Source organism: Poromitra crassiceps (genome assembly GCF_964638095.1).
Source record: "Poromitra crassiceps genome assembly, chromosome: 3".
In the NCBI taxonomy this organism is placed as follows: Eukaryota; Metazoa; Chordata; class Actinopteri; order Beryciformes; family Melamphaidae; genus Poromitra; species Poromitra crassiceps.
In genome coordinates this window covers 11,761,086-11,779,363 of record NC_139625.1, presented here as the reverse complement: position 1 = coordinate 11,779,363, position 18,278 = coordinate 11,761,086, and the positions used below count along the sequence as shown (strand labels likewise).

The following is an 18,278-nucleotide window of genomic DNA, read 5'->3' as shown; positions in this document are numbered from 1 at the left end:
CTTCCGGAAGACTAGATCCACCACAGACATGGTCTTTGTCTTAAGGCAGCTACTGGAGAAGAGCAGAGAACATCACAAGGACCTCTACATAGCCTTCATCGACCTCAGCAAAGCCTTTGACACCATCAACCGTGAGTTGCTCTGGAAACACCTCTCCAAACTTGGGGTACCACCCAAGTTTCTCAGCATCCTGCAGCAGTTGCATGACGGGATGCAAGCCAGAGTGCTCACAGGGGAACTCCAGTCGGAGCTTTTCGAGGTGAACGTTGGGGTGAAGCAGGGCTGTGTATTGGCTCCGGTCCTCTTTAACATCCTCCTCTTTGCTATCACGTGCCTTTTCCACCATGGCATGAGACATGAAGACGGTGTCCAGGTGGAGTACCGCCTTGATGGAAGCCTCTTCAACATCCGTCGGCTCCAGGCCCATACAAAGACAAAGACCTGCCAAATCTGCGAGCTAGTACGCTGATGACTGCGCTGTCTTAGCTCACAGCCCAGACTCTATGCAGCACGCCCTCAACACCATATCCAGTCGGTATCAATCCTTTGGTCTTCAGGTCAACATTCAAAAAACCGAGGTCATGTCCCAACTCACTACCCCAACCTCCACACCCCCCCAGCTTTCATATAAATGGCATTCCACTTAACACAGTGGATCACTTCACCTACCTTGGCTCCACTTCGTCCTCATGCTGCTCCCTTGACACTGAACTGCACACCCGTATCAATAAAGCCTCATCATCCTTTGGACGCCTACGCAGCAGAGTTTTCCAAAACCGTAACCTGAAGGTCAGCACCAAGATTGCCGTTTACAATGCAGTATGTCTCTCCACTCTCCTCTATGGGGCAGTCATGGACCCCATACAGCCGGCACATCACTAACCTGGAGGCCTTCCACATCCGCTGCCTACAGAAGATCCTCGGCTTGTCCTGGGAAGATCGAGTCCCCCATACAGACATCCTCAAGAACACCGGTTCAATCTGCATGGAAGCAGCTGTGGCCAAAAAACATCTTCGCGTGCTTGACTTTTAAATTGATAGGTTTGTTAGATTAGAATGTAATCCATGAACCATTTTAGATTTAAAGCATCAAATATTTTCGTTGAACTATGAAGCTTTTGAATTTATTTTATTTTATTTTATACACCTGTAACAAGCAATCAACATGCAATCATCACGGTTCATTCAAAATGAAATGAAACCAGCCAAAACAAGAAGGTGCCACAATATAAAATGAAACAAAATATAAAATCAGATTGTTACCTGCCTGAGAACAGAGGGTAAAAAATATCAGTAGAACCAATGAGATAAAAGGCATCTCCAAAACAACAAGACAACATTAAATAAATATTCCACTTAAGCTGCGTTCACACGGACCTATTAAAGTTTTTCGCTGGCATCGAGTTTACATACAAAGTCAATGCAAATGAGCGATTGAGCGTATATTCGCCTGGGAGAAAAATCGCTGGGCGTCCGAGCGACAGAGGCAGAGCGATAGGGAGAAAATTCGCTCGTCGCCCGAGATGAAATATCCCAACTCGAGCGAAATTACGCTGGCATCAGTCGCTCGCTGTTCAACGCTGATTGGCTGCCGTGTGAGAGTGAGTCAAGGATCACACTGGCTTGGAACAAACCGCTGGTTTATTGTGTGGCAACAAACCGCATTGACAGCTGATTGACAGGCTGACAGTTGACATGAAGTGAAGTCTGTACTAGAGCTCGCGTTAGGAGCACGCTGATAGGCTTAGCTTGTAAACAACTACGGTGGCTCGTAGTGGACAATTATCATGACATTGCGTAACGTTATAGCCCCCAGATATCTGTCAATTCGTGTGCCTGTTGACAAGCAATTTAAACACAGCGACAGAGCGATTCCAAAGGGTTGAATCGAGCGACAGAGAGAAAAATAAATATCTCGGTGTGAACACAGCTTTAGGCCATGTCCACACGGAGACGACTTTAGGTGTATCCGCTAAAGTTTTTTGTCATATAGCCGTTTCGTCCAGATGGAACCGCGTTCTGGGACTATACGTTCTGGCCGTATACGCTAATTTTTCAAAACGGGTCCCAGAGTGATTAAATCTGAAGACGCCACCCTTGCATTTCCGTGTTTACAACCCATACGCATCTTTCCTGAAACGATGACGCCATAGCCCCACCTCTCTCCACCAGCAACAATAACAATCATGGCAGTAACGTTCGTGCTACAGCAGTGGGGATGTTGCAGCAAAATATAATGCTCCTCTATTACCACCGTCAGCAACAAGTGGACACGGAGAACAGCGTGTAGCCTACAACATCCAGGTCAGGGCTCCACACAGCTGACTCTTCCCATCCACCCCTCCCCTCCCTTCATCGGATATTTCCCAGAAGGCTTAGCGGCGGCTACATTTTTACAATAACACAAACAAAATCAGGCTTAACGTGTTAGATAGAAATTATATTTATTTTTAATACAACATGCAATTCTGGAATATTTTAATATTGGACTAAATGAAATGAAATGAAATCTAAACCCTGAGTGTAACCAACATACTCTCTTGCCCTATCTATAGCCCTCGTAAATACAACGTGAATAGGGAAGTGAGAGGTTTGAGGAACACGCGGTTGCACTGTGATGTCTGTGATATCCGCTCGTGTCCACTCCAACAAGACTTTAGCTTACTTGACGCGACTTTTTCCAATAAAAACACATTTATGCCATGAGTTTATATAATGTATATTTATGTTGCATCATTTAGCCTGTGCTGTGATGTGCAGGAGCGGCCAATACGCTGGGATGTGTTTGCAACATGTCTAAAGATCATGGAAGTGGATGATATCAGGGGGGACACCTCGCCATTCCGAAATGTCGGCACTCCGAAATACCGGCAAGATCTGTCTCGCCATTGCGAAAGATATTAGGTCCAACAGCATCTTGAGTTATTTCCAGATTCTGAAAGTGCAGATAAGCTTTCACGAGATCTACTCGACAGTGCAGCTGTGTGTGTGTGTGTGTGTGTGTGTGTGTGTGTGTGTGTGTGTGTGTGTGTGTGTGTGTGTGCGCACCTCCTCCAGCTTGCTGCTGGTGATTTGCGCTGAAACAGCCAGGATGCAGCGCTTCCTGGATGGCAAAAAAAAGGATCATAAGAGGGTCAACTTGTATTTTCTATAAATTAAAATTTAAACGTATTGTCCATTTCTCTGCTTCCTCAGCCTGCTGCAAATTCACGACATTGTGTGATTGCGTGATGAAAAAGAGGAGGAAAAAGTCTGCGCACTTCAGCTCATGTGCATTTATTTAGCATCTATTTAACAACTATTTGGATGTGATAAATAAATGCACATAAGAGCTGAAGTGTGCGGACTTTCTTCTTGTTTTTCCTCATGTTGATTTGATTGGAAGTGCGCAGCTGCTCCGCTCTTGCAAATCTGATTGCGTGATGCGACGATAATCTGTGGGCTAAATAACTCAAGATGCTGTCTCGGAATGGCGGACCTAATATCTTTCGCAATGGCGAAACCTTTTTTGGAGATAAAAAGGGCCGCCTCTCAGACAGCATAGAAGTCAATGATCGGAATGCCGACACTTCGGAATGGCGAGGTGTCCCCGATATGAGGAATGTCACCGATAGTTAACGTTCTATATTGTAGGCTACAGGGAGACCATCAGCCCTGCTGAACAGCTCTGCATTTGCCTGTATAGGTCTACTGTAGGTTTCATCATTTTATTCATCGACATGGCAAACCTCCCCGCAAAGCCAAGGGTTTAAGCTGCTGCTAGAGATACACATTATAGACTGTGCGCCCCTAGAGGTTGTATGCCATTATTGACGAGATTGTCTTTCTCTGTTATTCTACAGCGGTTTCAGTGGTTTCATGTGGATACACACATTTCTTGAAACGTTTCCATGTTTATGGAAAACTTTTCTGAAACGAAAAAAAAAAGATAGCTTCCGTCTCCGTGTGGACATGGCCTTAGTTGTAACATGTTTTTTTTTTCTGTTTTTTTTTTCAGATGGACAAGTTTACAGTGTTCAGATTCTTACCTCCCATTCATTTGAAATTCTGAAAAAGCCTGAAACTTAAATAAACTATATATATTTACATGTTTGTGAACAGATTCAACAATATATCTTGCTACTACTGTTATTTTCAATTGACTTTGGGTCCAAGGCTTTAGAGCATAATTCTGCCAAATAGAATTTTTATTTACAGAGGAGAACATAGTGGAGGGATATGATTTAACCTTTTACATGCTAGTGTCAAAGCCCACGCCAAATGCGCCGAGGGTTGCGCCACGGCTGGCGAGCCTGCTGGCATGCAGCTCCCCGAAGATGTGACTCAACACAGATGAGGCGAACAGCGCGAGTATAATATAATATAATATAGATGGGGAGATAACAGGAGAGAGTGAAAGCTATTACCACGTATATGCACTACATCCTGTTCTTGGGATAACTTCTATAACGTGACGCTGCCAGATGAATGTAGGTTGCTTCACATTTGTTTCACAAGGATTGTGAATTTGTGAACAATACCGCCCCATCTGGCGGAGTCAGGTTATAACTTCTAGTCATTGAAATCCTAGTGAAATCACACAATTTATTCATTTTGCTGGGGACTACCTTGTGTGACCCCCTCCTCAAGCTGACGTTCGGTCTGCCATCGGCAACGCTCCAAGTCGAGGCTGACGCATGTAAGCATGTTTTCCGCTTTATGAGATAGTTTCTGTTTGTGAGATCAGATCTACTCTTTTTTGTAAATACTAATTTAATTTTGGTGTAAACCCAGAAAGGAAGGCGAAAGGCTGCTTTATTCTCTTAAGCTGATGTGTTGTTGAATCTGTTCACCAAGTACAAACCTGAACGCTACAAACTCATTCCAGATGCATCTGATCATAGTGATTAGTTTATATTCTGGTTTGTATGCTGGTCAATGACAAATAATCCCCATTTTAAAATAAGTGGAATATTGCTTGGCAGTTGGTTTCACAGAGTCAGTGCTACTAATAAACAATAGAACAAAGGTGTTGTTTTTAATTGGTGGGGGTAAGACTACTGATCAAGAATGATCAATATTGTCTTATCTATGGTGCCCTTTGCATCATTGGACCACCAAGCATAAAACATGAGAAATAACACAACTTATCATCACATCATAAAGACAACTGTTAAATGGTTATAGACATGGCATTAAGGCAATAAAAAGAACATGGCAATATATCACTCATGCCAGTAATCTATATTTCATCATTGAAGCAGTACAATTTAGTACCTGCCTACCAACACGAGGGTCGCAGGTTTGCGCCCCCCGTGTTACCTCCAGCTTGGTCGGGCATCCACACAGGCACGATTGGCTGTGTCTGCGGGTGGGAAGCCGGATTACAGGTATGTGTCCTGGTCGCTGCAGTAGCGCCTCCTCTGGTCGATCAGGGCACCTGTTCAGAGTGAAAGGGAACTGGTGGCAGGAATAGCGTGACCCTCTCACGTGCTACGTCCTGCCGATGAAGCTCCCCACTGTCAGGTGAAAAGAAGCGGCTGGCAACTGTACATTTGGCATGGTGCTATGGTGGAGCAGCGACCGGGGCAGCAGGGGGAAATCGGCCAAGTACAATTGGGGAGAAAATGGGGGGGAGAGGTCCAAAACGTCGAGGTCCAAAATGAATCTGGTGGCCTAAAACGTCTATAACACAGCTTCACTGAAATTTAAAACAAAAACAAAAAAAAACATTTTCTGTGCAGTCCGCTGTAGATTATGAACAAAAGCTTTGATGGTACCACTGCTGTGTTACTTGTGGTTTAAATGAAAATTACCTGGCTGATAACTAAAGTCCAAAAACCATTCAGCCTGTTAAAAAAATATATATATAAAAAATTACAAAATAAATGTTCCGTGCACGTGGAAAATACCTAAAAATAAGCACGAACTTGCAACAGCTGAGACTACATTATGTGAATTTCCTAAATGCAGGATGGCACGGGCAGCCCACCCTACTCTGCCTCTGTATTTTGACCCATCGCCTGACACCTTCACTCACACACACACACACACACACACACACACACACACACACACACACACACACACACACACACACACACACACACACACACACACACACACACACACACACACACACACACACACACACACACACACACACACACACACACACACACACACAGACCTTTATGGCAGATTTCAGGCTAAAACTGTTTCCAGTGACCGGGGCAGCAGGGGGAAAATAGCCAAGTGCAATTGGGGAGAAAATGGGGGGGATACAGTATATTATATCCACCGCATTTGGCTTGTCTCTATTCACCTTATGTAGCCACGCCCATTTGACCCGGTTGTGTGGTCGTGTGACGACCTCCGGCAAAAAAGAAAAGAAAAAGAAATGAAAGAAAGTGCTCGTCATTGTCGATGATAATATCTGACCTGGCTAACAGTGGATACTCGCTTGCTTGCTGTGTACCGAGCTCAAAGTATAGGGCTACGTTCTTTGTTTTACCTCTTGCACTGTCCGCTACAAAAACAACTCTCTTCTTCTGACGTTCTTTAGTATTTGGCGCCGTGACCGCCGGAAGTGTTAACACGATCCGGAAGAATTTGGCCCACCCCCGCGTCTGAACATAAGGTGAATAGCACGCTATTGCAATATTGCGGTTATTGTGACACTAAGAAAGTAGCGGGCTCGAAATGTTTTAATGTGCGGCCATTTAGCTGCCAGCTGGCACGGTGAGGGGTGGAGGTGAGGGGTGGAGGTGAGGGGTGGGTAAGGGGTGGGTGAGGGGTGGAGGTGAGGGGGGGAGGTGAGGGGTCTGTGAGGGGTGGGTAAGGGGTGGGTAAGGGGTGGAGGTGAGGGGTGGGTAAGGGGTGGGTGAGGGGTGGAGGTGAGGGGTCTGTGAGGGGTGGAGGTGAGGGGGGGAGGTGAGGGGTCTGTGAGGGGTGGAGGGGGAGAGACAGACAGAGAGAGAGAGACCACACCAAACATGATTTCATTCATTTGGATAAGTAAGGATTTCCTCGTTCCTCTCTGGCACTGGCTTGCCTGTAAAGGTACACACGCATGTACACACACACACACACACACACACACACGCATGTACACGTACACACACACACACACACAGACACACACACACACAGACACACACACACACACACACAATGGTAAATCACTGAAAAAACATAGCTTCACCTCCTTGCATAACAACAAAACTGTTACAAACTGGCTTCCAGTGGATCAGTGAAAAACACGTTTCAATGACGTTCATCATGTCTTCGTAACAATTAGACAGTTTTTGTTTTCTTGTGTTCAGACATATAGGTTTATTAGATGTTTTTTACCTTGACAGTTTGGGCGATAGCTCTCGCCTTCCTCAGAAGCAGTCTACTGACAGCTGGGTATGACGTGTCAACCAGTCGTTTTTACACGACTGGTTGACAAGGTAAAAAACATCTAATAAACCTATATGTGTGAACACAAGAAAACAAAAACTGTCTAGTGAAAAACACGGCAATGGAAGCACTCCAGAAATCTTCTTTCAAAAAGTTGTTATTTTTCTTAATTTGAGCGATGCTTTCTGCATGTGTGACAGAAGCCTCAGTCAATTTGATTTTCATGATGTCCTAAGTTTTGGGTCAGAGTGCTTTCACTCCCATGTTTTGCACATGTAGAACACGACCTACATACAGTAGACTGGGCATCACAAGAGAAGAATATCTTTGAGGAGATCAGTGGCATCACAGACCTCCTTCAGATCATTTAGCTTAAAAAGGGATAGTGCGTAACTTTTGTAGTGCAGAACTTGTGTCTCCCCCTTCTGGCAGTGAGAGTACATGCACTGCCTTCATGTGGTGTAGATGTCTGCTACCCGACCTGAACCCGACAGGACCAAGACCCGATGGCACCTGCCGGGAGCTTAAAATGGCTATACATCTCAATTACTACTCAACCATCTTGAGAATGACCCCTTTCCAGAAGTTAGATTTTCCTAGATTTTTGTATGTTATTTACCATGCCCAATAGTAGCCTACCAGAATCCATTGAAAAACTTTTTGCATCAATTTGTTCAGGGTTAGGTGTTCTTTGTTCCATATATATTAACTGGCCTAATGGAGTAGTTCTCTGTAAATTTGAATATTTAAACATAACATTTCAGAAAACTTGTAATAGAGAAAAATGTAGTCTTCATGTAAGTAATCAACTGGGGAAGTTTCATGATGATATCTATTAGTTAAAGAATTGACCCTATTCACTGGAATTTAGGGCCCCCTCTTGGGACGCCATCTTGGATTTGTCAATGAATAATTATCTATTTTTCAACATTTCCCCCCCAATTGTACTTGGCCAATTTCCCCCTGCCGCCCCGGTCGCTGCTCCACCCTCTGCCGATCTGGTGAGAGCCGGAGACTAGCACCATGCTTCCTCCGAGACATGCGCAGTAGCCAGCCGCTTCTTTTCACCTGACAGCGGGAGCTTCACCAGTAGGACGTAGCACGTGGGAGGATCACGCTATTCCCACCAGTTCCCTTCCCTCCGAACAGGCGCCCTGACCGACCAGAGGAGGCGCTAGTGCAGCGACACGGCCAATTCCCTCAATCCGGCTTCCCTCCCGCAGACACCACGCGACCAAGCCGGAGGTAACACGAGGACACAAACCTGCACCCCTCTTGTTGGTAGGCAGGGAATCTACCGCTACACTACCCAGATGGCGGATGCCCATTCAGTTATATTAATTGAGCCTTAAAACCTAGAGGTAGACACCAAAACCACCTTTCTAGGTTGAATAGTAGAGGCAAAAAAAAAAAAAAAGATGGCGCCATGGCGATTCCGAGGGTCGCAGGCTCGGGCGCTCTAGCTAAATCAAGTTAGCATACCCTGGGCTACATCTGAGGCAAATTTGGTGCTCTGAAAAATGAAATGACCCTAATATCTCCCTAAGGGCCTGGACTAAACCTGAAACTAGCCGGCTCGGCCGGGCGGAAGTCTCAGGTGCGCATGCTCCAGGCCAGCGTGGGAATGACGCCGAGCAACATGAGATTTCAACTCTGGTACTGTGAAATACAGAGAGCTATGTGGCACTGGTAGGCTAATCAACATTGTGGAAACTCTGTTGGCATTGTCAAGGGCTTGTAACGGACGTCCATTGAATTGTTAAAGGTATACGGCAGCTTTTTTGGAGTTTCATCCATTTGCCATATCGCTCACACATAACCAAGATACACAATGCCTTTACCATTACTCTCCATACAGTATACAGTGAGCTACACTCGTCCACTTAGTTAGTATTGGGGGAAAAGGTATCCAAATGCAGAGAAACTATCTTTTTTTAAGGTAAATAGATAACGCAACTACTTTCTAAACATGGTCACCAGGTGTACGCCGCATGTGCGGCACACAGTGGAACAGTGTACAGTGGAAGCACTGGTACAGAAAACAAGGAAGTAACTCGGTGTGGGGATTTACTACGAAATTGATGTTTCATGTAACTATGGATTAATATTTAATCTGGTGGTGAGTACCCGAAACCATGAAGAAACAATGAAGACTTACCATTTTCTGCACCATTAGCTGCTGCTACTGTACTGTGTCATAAACTGCAGAGAGGGAAAGAGCATTTCATGGTCAGGAAAGAGAGTTCAAGGGATACGGCAACATTTGGGGAGATTCCTATTTACCATATTGCTGACAGTAAATGGATAATGTGGATGCCTGTATCGTCACTGTGTGTTCCCTACAAAGTGCGCTACAGCCCTCGCTGCTACTTAGCTTAGCACTACAATGCTAGTGAACGGTACAGCTGCCTCATTACATTACATTACATTACGTCATTTGGCAGACGCTTTTATCCAAAGAGACTTAATATCACATTTTTGTCAGCAATAGAGCAATCAACTATGCAACACAGTCTATGACAACTACAACTTCTGAAGGAACAGTGGTACAAGTTTAGTTCAGGTTCGTTTTTTTTTTTTTTTGGCCGTTCAGTCGGCCAAAATACACAATTAATGCAACAGCGCCAGAAATAATGTCTTGGACTATTTTCAATAATGAACACTACTTAACAGCTAACGCCCAGTTCAGGTCATATCACAGTGCACGCCCCCTTTCTTTGAGGTTGTATAACCCATTCATTGTTAGGCTCGCCCCCTTTCTCTGATGCTGTCTCCTCACCCATTCACAGTTTACCACACATGTGGCAATAACCAATCAGCCCAAGCTATTCCTTTCCAACTGATCCCAATCACCTAATCAGCGTAGTATATCAGGGTCCATGGCCCCGTTCCAATACCCATACTTCCATACTATTTAGTAGGCAAAAAAAGAATTAGTATGTCCCAATACATAGTATGTCAGATGCAGTATGCCAAGAGTACCAGGATGTTGTACTACATCAGCTCCTATTTCGGAGTATGCATCGATGCATGCTTTGTCAGCCAATCTTCCCCACAATCCTTTGCGCAGCAGGAAGTTACATCTTCTTCTTCTTCTTCTAATGTTTTATGGCGGTTGGCAAACAACTTTTTGTGCATTACCGCCACCTACTGGAGTTACGTCACACTGACTGAGCTGTGTGTTCATGAATGAGATAATTAACTTTAAGAAAGCCTTGAAATATGTTAAAACCAAACAAGCATGGAGTGTGTACCAAAACATGCATATCTTGATTCCTGTTTAGAACTCTGACTTAATGTTTTTGCTTTATTTATTTTATTTTGTTTATTTGATTGTCTGTTCCAATTTTGTAAATGTTTAGTCTGAATTTTTTGTATAATGTACTGTTTGTTACTGCCAGACTTTGTTTATTGAATAAATAAAAAAAAAAAAAAAAAAAAACTCAAATGTGGCGCTGCGGACGTCGGCGGAAGTGAGCAAGAGGTCGGAGTTCAGGAAGCTCACGTGACGACAGATGTAGTGTGTCCCAATAGTATGCATTTTGCATGCATACTGCACACTACAATCCATACTATGTGAGGGCAGCGGCAGTACATACTACAAGAAAGAAGTACAAGTATGGGTATTGGAACGCAGCCCATGTTTTACTCTGTTTGCTATGTGCTGTGTATGTGCCATGTGTCATTCTCAGTTGCTGATCATCATCGCTGAAGCAGTTGTTTTCGCCCCACCTCCTCCCCTGGCCACCACCATTGTCATGACTCCTGATTGAAGAATTCCCTATGGGGGATTTCCTATCCTATTCTTCACTGATGACGCCCTCTCATCATCTCAGGAGAGCGTCATCATATCATGGAGTCATCATACGCCAAAATTAATTTGTTGTATCATTAAAGCTTGTTAAACTTTCTACTAGTCTCTCATGATTGAAACACTGTTGCCAGGTGTGGTGGGGGGGGGATTGATGGGGCTGCTGTACCAGTTGGCTATAGTGAAGATTTCAGCTAGAAACAGGGTGTAAATGATGTCATTTTATGTCAACTTGGCATCTCAGAGCTTGTGGAATGTGGAGACTTTGATTATGGCAGGTGAGCACTATAGAAGCATTTCATGTATTTTCTCTGTTGTTGTTTTTATGTTTCTGCTCATGGCCCCCTTCACACTCAGCAGACAGCTCTCTGTGCCTTCATTTCTCCAAACTGCATTCTACTGCATGAAGTACACTGAGTGTATGCAAGTAGCTCATACAACCCCACATCAAACAAACTGAACTATCCATTTAAGATGGTTTTCTGAATATGTTTAGGTGGAAAATGCTCACCTGTTTCGGTTTCAACAGGCTTTTTCTTCAACTCTGAAATGAACACAAAGAGAATGACAATAATTCATCAATGTGTGCTCTCATCATGTGTTGCCATGTCTGCCTGCAGGTGTCCACACGCACACGTACACACACACACACACACACACACACACACACACACACACACACACACACACACACACACACACACACTCTCTCTCTCACACACACCACACACACACTCTCTCTCTCTCACACACACACAGACACACACACACAGACAGACAGACAGCAGACACACACACACACACATGCGCACGCGCACGCACACACACACACACACACACACACGCACGCACGCACGCACACACACACACACACACACACACAATAAAACAAAGCACAATAACAGCAAAATATGTAGCATGTAGCTTCTGATGAGGAACTTAATTCACATGTGAAAACTTACAGCAAATAAAAAAAATACTTACTCAATTTCCACGCAGTCACAGCAGCACCACTCAGGAGAACCAGGACAATCGGGACACTTACAGCAGCAGCAACCCCCCCATTAGATGGAGCTGTTTAAAAACAACGCTTAGTTATTGCTGGGTTTGATTCACTTTCAGGTCAAAGGATTCATTAAGTGGGTTTATTCCTTCTTCATTGTCAACCCACAATTGAAAAACAAACAAACAAACAAAATGCTATTGATGTAGAATAGTGTACTATAGATAGAAAATAGAGTCCAAGTCCAAAAATCAAAGAACCTTTACTAAAGATAAAATAATGTCTTTGTATTCCAGTCCCAAATGATGCAAAACCATTAGAGTAACCGTCCATCTTATGCTCACATACCATATAATCACACTTGTAACTTCTGTTTCAAATAAATACAATAAAACGACATAATATTTTTTTACTGTGTGATGTGATGTGTGAAGCTTCTTGTTACATATATGACACTTTTTACTGTTGCAAATTATTTTATTTTTGTTAAACTAACCGTCGTGAAACCAAACAAAGGCAAATTTAAACACTGCATAGCTTATTGTAGACATCAATATGTTTTCAGTAACACATTTTCATAGTTGAAGAGAAAGTTTGAAACGAGCCGTCATATTTTCCGGAATATTGGGCCCATTTTCCGCAACACGCACATCACATTCTGACACTAAAATGTCCTTTTTCACACTCGTGAGATTTGGCAACAGGAGCTCACGTTAGCAGGGAGTGATTAGCTAAAGCACGGTGGGCAACTGGCGGCCCCCGGGCCGCATGCAGCCCTGACCTCACTCAGTGTGGCCCCTGGGTCAATTTCCCTTTTTTTTTTTACACAAGGCAGATGTTTTTGGTTGGGTTAGGTTAGACCACACAAATCTGTGTTTTAATTTTACTGTACATCCCAGAACATGGCACTAATAGCGTTAGCATTGTCCATCCACATATTGTTTAATGTTAGCATTTGAGCTAACGCTATTATTGTAACAAACTATGTCCAGGATGCACATTGCACATACAACATTACTAATCTGATTAATATGACATATTTGGGTGATGTAGCTACCCCATCAAATTGCTGTAGCAGACTGTTTTAAAGCTAGAGAAAAGTTTCTGGTGTCATCTAAATGGAAGAATTACTAAATTTTAATATGAAAAATATTAATGTTGGTATAATAAACTTTGACTACCAGTCCTTTTCATTAAATTAGTAGCTATAATTGGGAGTGATGGTGTTACAGTAGGCTACTGGTGGAAGTGCCACACAACCTGATTTTGATGCAGAATTAGAGAACACGGGAATGAATCAAAATGTTCTGCAGAGAACCACCAAACACCAGTAATTTGCAGTGCGCCAGCCAGCAGGGTTTAGAGAGACTGAATGAGATACAAGAAAGCATATTTATGCACACAGCAACCATGTGATAGGCTGCCTAAGGGGAGTGCCACAATGTGATAGGCTAGCAGTGCAGATGAGCAAAGGTGTATGAGGTGATGTGCTGCTAACAGGTGAGCAAGCAGGAGTAGTGCAGTGACTGTGGAACCAGTGAGGATCAAGATCGTCCTGTCTGAACCTACGTTAAAACTCCATGTGTGTGTGTGTGTGTGTGTGTGTGTGTGTGTGTGTGTGTAGGGGGGGGGGGGGGGGGGGGGGTGGTGGAGCTTCTCTTGCAGTCTCGTGTGGTTTTAAAGAACATGGTTTGAATTGCATCATCAGTATTTCCTTTTTCTTGAAGCTGAAGTCAATCTTCACTATTGTAATAAAGTTACAAAATGTCTGATTACAGTCTGTATGTACAGTCAAGCCATATAGCCATGTAAAAAACAATACATCTAATACTGTAGTCCGCTTTGAAAAACTGCAGCTTTGTCTTTATTCCTGCAGTATATTGCACAAAGCACAACTTGTTGAACTACAGTAGAGACACAGGGACAGACGTTCTCTATAAGAACAGCATCGATTAGGTGACATTATTATTAGTAAAACATTTGTTAAATAAAAAAAGAAAAGAACAAGAAGAGTTACATAGAAACTCACTCACAGCAGCAGCCCAATGCAACTCTGTTTTCCCTCATGTCATCAGCCAGATTGACATAAAATATACTTTTTTCATGTAATTGTTTGCAGATTTGTTTAGACTTCACTAAACTGAACCTCTGATCAGAAGTGCTAACATGAATTAGAATGTGAAAAATACCAGTTTGGTGTTTTCAAAGCAATATAAGATCAATATTTCTCATTTTAAGGGACAGTATAGATAGACGCATACTGTGGGGGAACGTGGAGACAACGTCACCTTGTGGCCGGCCACCGCCATTACCTTCTGGTAGATGAGGTGTGGTAACGTCACTGTCTAGATGGGAAAGCTAGATATTCACTCATGCTCACATTTGCACAAGTTTAAATGGTAATAATTAAGCTAAAAAAAAGTTTCAGCTTTAAACCAATGTATATGACTGTTGAGTAGTGTTGTTGATGGATTCTGGTCAAAGTCTCAACATTTTAGTGTAAAATATTTGAATTCTACATTCCCCTTCCCCAAAACCAATGGCTCTGAGTCAACAGAAGATTCATCGACAGAGACAGAGAGAGAGAGAGAGAGAGAGAGAGAGAGAGAGAGAGAGAGAGAGAGAGAGAGAGAGAGAGAGAGAGAGGGAGAGAGAGAGAGAGAGAGAGAGAGAGAGAGGGAGAGAGAGAGGGAGAAAGAGAGAGGGAGAGAGAGACAGAGAGACAGAGAGAGAGAGAGGGAGAGGGAGAGAGAGAGGTTACCTATTGTACTGTTTCCATAGATTATTTTAACGTAAATGTTACAGTTGTGTGTTTGTGGTATTTTAGTGATTTTACATAGTTTAGATTAACTACGACCAGAGGAGTCTCTCTGCTGGTTAGCTGTTCCCCAGCTCCAGCAGCAGGCAGGCAGGCTGTATAAGCACTCCCCGCTAAAGCTTGTGTTTACTAATCTGTGTGCATTGTTCTTTATTTTAAAATGTATTTTAAATTTGTAATCCTGCTAGTAATCCCAATTTTTACTAAATGTCACTGTAATCTTGACTACATCTTGTCTTCTGTAACTGTAAGGGAATACAGTTACCTTTTTGGTAATCTGATTACGTAATCCTGTTACAGTACATGTAATCCGTTTCTCTCCAGGCTGGTACATACCTAACCAGAATGGATTGTCATGGGGTTCACTCTCTTTGGCACCAAGTGGGTTCTTCATTTGGCAGGAGATCTTTTGAACCTTCTGCCATTTGTCATCATTGGTGATGTTCTTCAGCTGTGTTGACTCTTTCCAGGCTCCTCCATCTGTCCTCCAGCTGTAGGTGACTGGTCCAGCATCTGTGATGTTTCCATCACAGCTCAGAGTGCAGTTGGGCGTGGAAGAAGAACAAGATGGCGGCCTACGTGACACAGAGGGCTTTGGGACTTTGTCTGTTGATGAAAAAAACAGGAGAGAAGTTCTAGATATTCATCTTCTTTCCTCCACTCTACAGTACATTTTGACCACAGTATGAATACATGTCAAGTCAATGGAAGGAGGTCAATGGAGCAAGATGACTTCATTCGTGCTCACAGTTGCACACGTTTATTTTTATTTTTTGTAAATAAATGTGTGTGTGTGTGTGTGTGTGTGTGTGTGTGTGTGTGTGTGTGTGTGTGTGTGTGTGTGTGTGTGTGTGTGTGTGCACGCGTGCATTTCTTTCCACCTAATTTCAGATATCATCATAATGGAATGAATACATTATTATGCTAATTAAAGTGTAATTTGATCTGCCTGTCTGTCAAAATAATCATAATAAAAGTAAAGTTGGCCTCGTCTCTCATCTGAATAGCATAAAACTAACCACTAAAACACCTAAAGCTAACCTTTAAGCTTAACCTACAGTATTCTCGGAATATAAATATATTTATATATACATTATATAAACATTTTCTCAATACATATATTGCAATATAAACATTTTCTCAATAAATTGTGTAAGTCGACCACACTTTGCAATAACAAAAACACAACACACAGTTAAGATTTGTTTTGCAGGACAGTATTCATACTTACCGATCACTTTAACGGGATATCTCTTGCTCAGGAGTCTATTGTTGAGCTCCACAGAATACACTCCACCATCAGCTTTAGCCAAATCATTGATAACCAAACGTCCAGTTGATGTATTCAGGTGTGTGCGCCCTTTAAATCCTGCATAGTACTCCACAGGCAGACTGATACTCTGGATCCATTCTGCCACCAAATTGGCCCCGTGTTTCCACAAGATGCTGGTTAGGGGTTTGGAAACAGCAGAAGTGTCTGGCAGCAAGTCAAGTGTTCGTCCCCATTTAAGGTATATTGTTTCCTCTTGGGCTACAAAGAGAGAACAATTTGTCAGAGTCAAGGGGAAGTAAGTTTACGACACTTTTCGGCCTTTCAGTTCTCTGTGATGGGTGAAACCTGCATTCCTATTCACCTTTTTCAGAAGAGATCGTCTGGCTTGAGAGACTAACAGGAAGTGTAAATACCATCGGAGGTTCCGATTGCATTTACACTTCCTGTGACTCATAAACCTAGTCTGACTCATAATGTGAGTTAAACTAGGTTTGACCAGGTGAGTCAGACTAGTTTGAGCAGGTAAAACAGCCGGCGTTTTGAACAGGAAGTCGCGATACAATGGGTCAAGTGGGCGGGGCTGCATAAGGTGAATTGGTTGAGAAAATTGTATATTATTATTTATTTATTTTTTTTACCTTTAGTTAACCAGGTATTTTTCAAGGGAGACCTGACCAAGATTGTTAGCAGCACAGATAAGTTAGCCTGGTAAGCCAGCCGGTCACATGAACTCACATTTCATTTCGTTCTTTGTTTCCGTCTGGCCTGAAGCTTGATCAAGGTGAACTGATTTTTAAATCAGTACATGATTCAATGTCCGATTCGATTTCAATGCCCGATTCAATGTGATCTTCAAGTGTCTCTAGGTCAAATCTCTAGGCCAGAGGTTGCTAGCACATAGCCATTTAAGAGCGACCTTGTCCATCATGCTTAAAGTCACACAACGTCAAAACAAGCAAAGTCAATGAGTAATCCATCAGGGTAAAAAACAAGCAAAGTCAATGAGTAATCCATCAGGACTCCCCGGCTTCCTGAATAAGACAAATCTTTGTGACAGGCCTGTCAAGACAGCTCGTCCTGGTCTTGATCTTTACTTGTCGTACAAGTCCTCTTGTCTTGAACAGCCTCGATAACTCTCCCCATGATCCAAGAGTTCCGGGGTGCAGAGTCGTCAACAATGAGTACGATGTCATCAGGAAGGAAGTTGCGCTTGACTCTGTTCCACTTTTGACGTTCCTGAAGCTGTGGCAGATATTCTTTTGTCCATCTTTTCCAAAACAAATTGGACATATATTGTACTTGTTTCCATCTGCGGACAGCGTACAAATCATCCTTTACAAAGACACCAGGTGGTAAAGATGGTTGACCTTTGAGGAGCAGAAGATGGTTGGGAGTCAGAGCCTCTAGGTCATTAGGGTCTGTGGATGCCTTTGTTATTGGTCTGCTATTAAGAATAGCTTCAACCTCACACAGCACTGTGTGGAGACCCTTCATCGTCAAGAGTTTGTACTCTTAAAGTTGAGTTGAGGACTTTCCTGATGGAGCTAATTAGTCTCTCCCAAGCTCCTCCATGGTGGGAACCAGTTGGGGGATTAAATGTCCACTTAATACCTCTCTGTAGTAGTTCCTCATGGATCTGAGAATGATTCCATTGGTCGATACATCTCTTCAACTCTCGATCAGCGCCGACAAACTTCATACCATTGTCTGAGCAGAGTTCTTTGACTTGGCCCCGTCTTGCTATAAAGCGATGCAAGGCATTGATGAAGGAATCAGTATCCATTGATGCTGCTACTTCGATATGGACAGCTCTCAAAGCCAAGCAGGTGAATATAACTCCATATCTTTTCACTTGAGATCTTCCACGTTTTACATCAAATGGACCAAAACAATCTACTCCAACTGAAGTGAATGGTGGTTCATCTGGACATATTCTGTTGCGAGGCAAATCTGCCATTTGTTGGCTACCTGGACGTCCTTGTATCCGTCG

The 18,278-nt window shown here is 43.2% G+C and overlaps 1 protein-coding gene across 3 annotated transcripts in view; it reads right to left on the bottom strand.

Moving 5' to 3' along the window:
* The window catches only part of LOC310774124 (uncharacterized protein), a 195,936-nt gene that overhangs the window by 76,356 nt on the left and 101,302 nt on the right, over positions 1 to 18,278 (bottom strand). For all 3 annotated transcript variants that reach the window (XM_083634195.1, XM_083634196.1, XM_083634197.1), the window contains exon 7: positions 16,247 to 16,546. In XM_083634195.1, the coding sequence (XP_083490321.1) occupies positions 16,247 to 16,546 (300 nt within the window). The remainder of the gene's footprint in view (positions 1 to 16,246; positions 16,547 to 18,278) is intronic.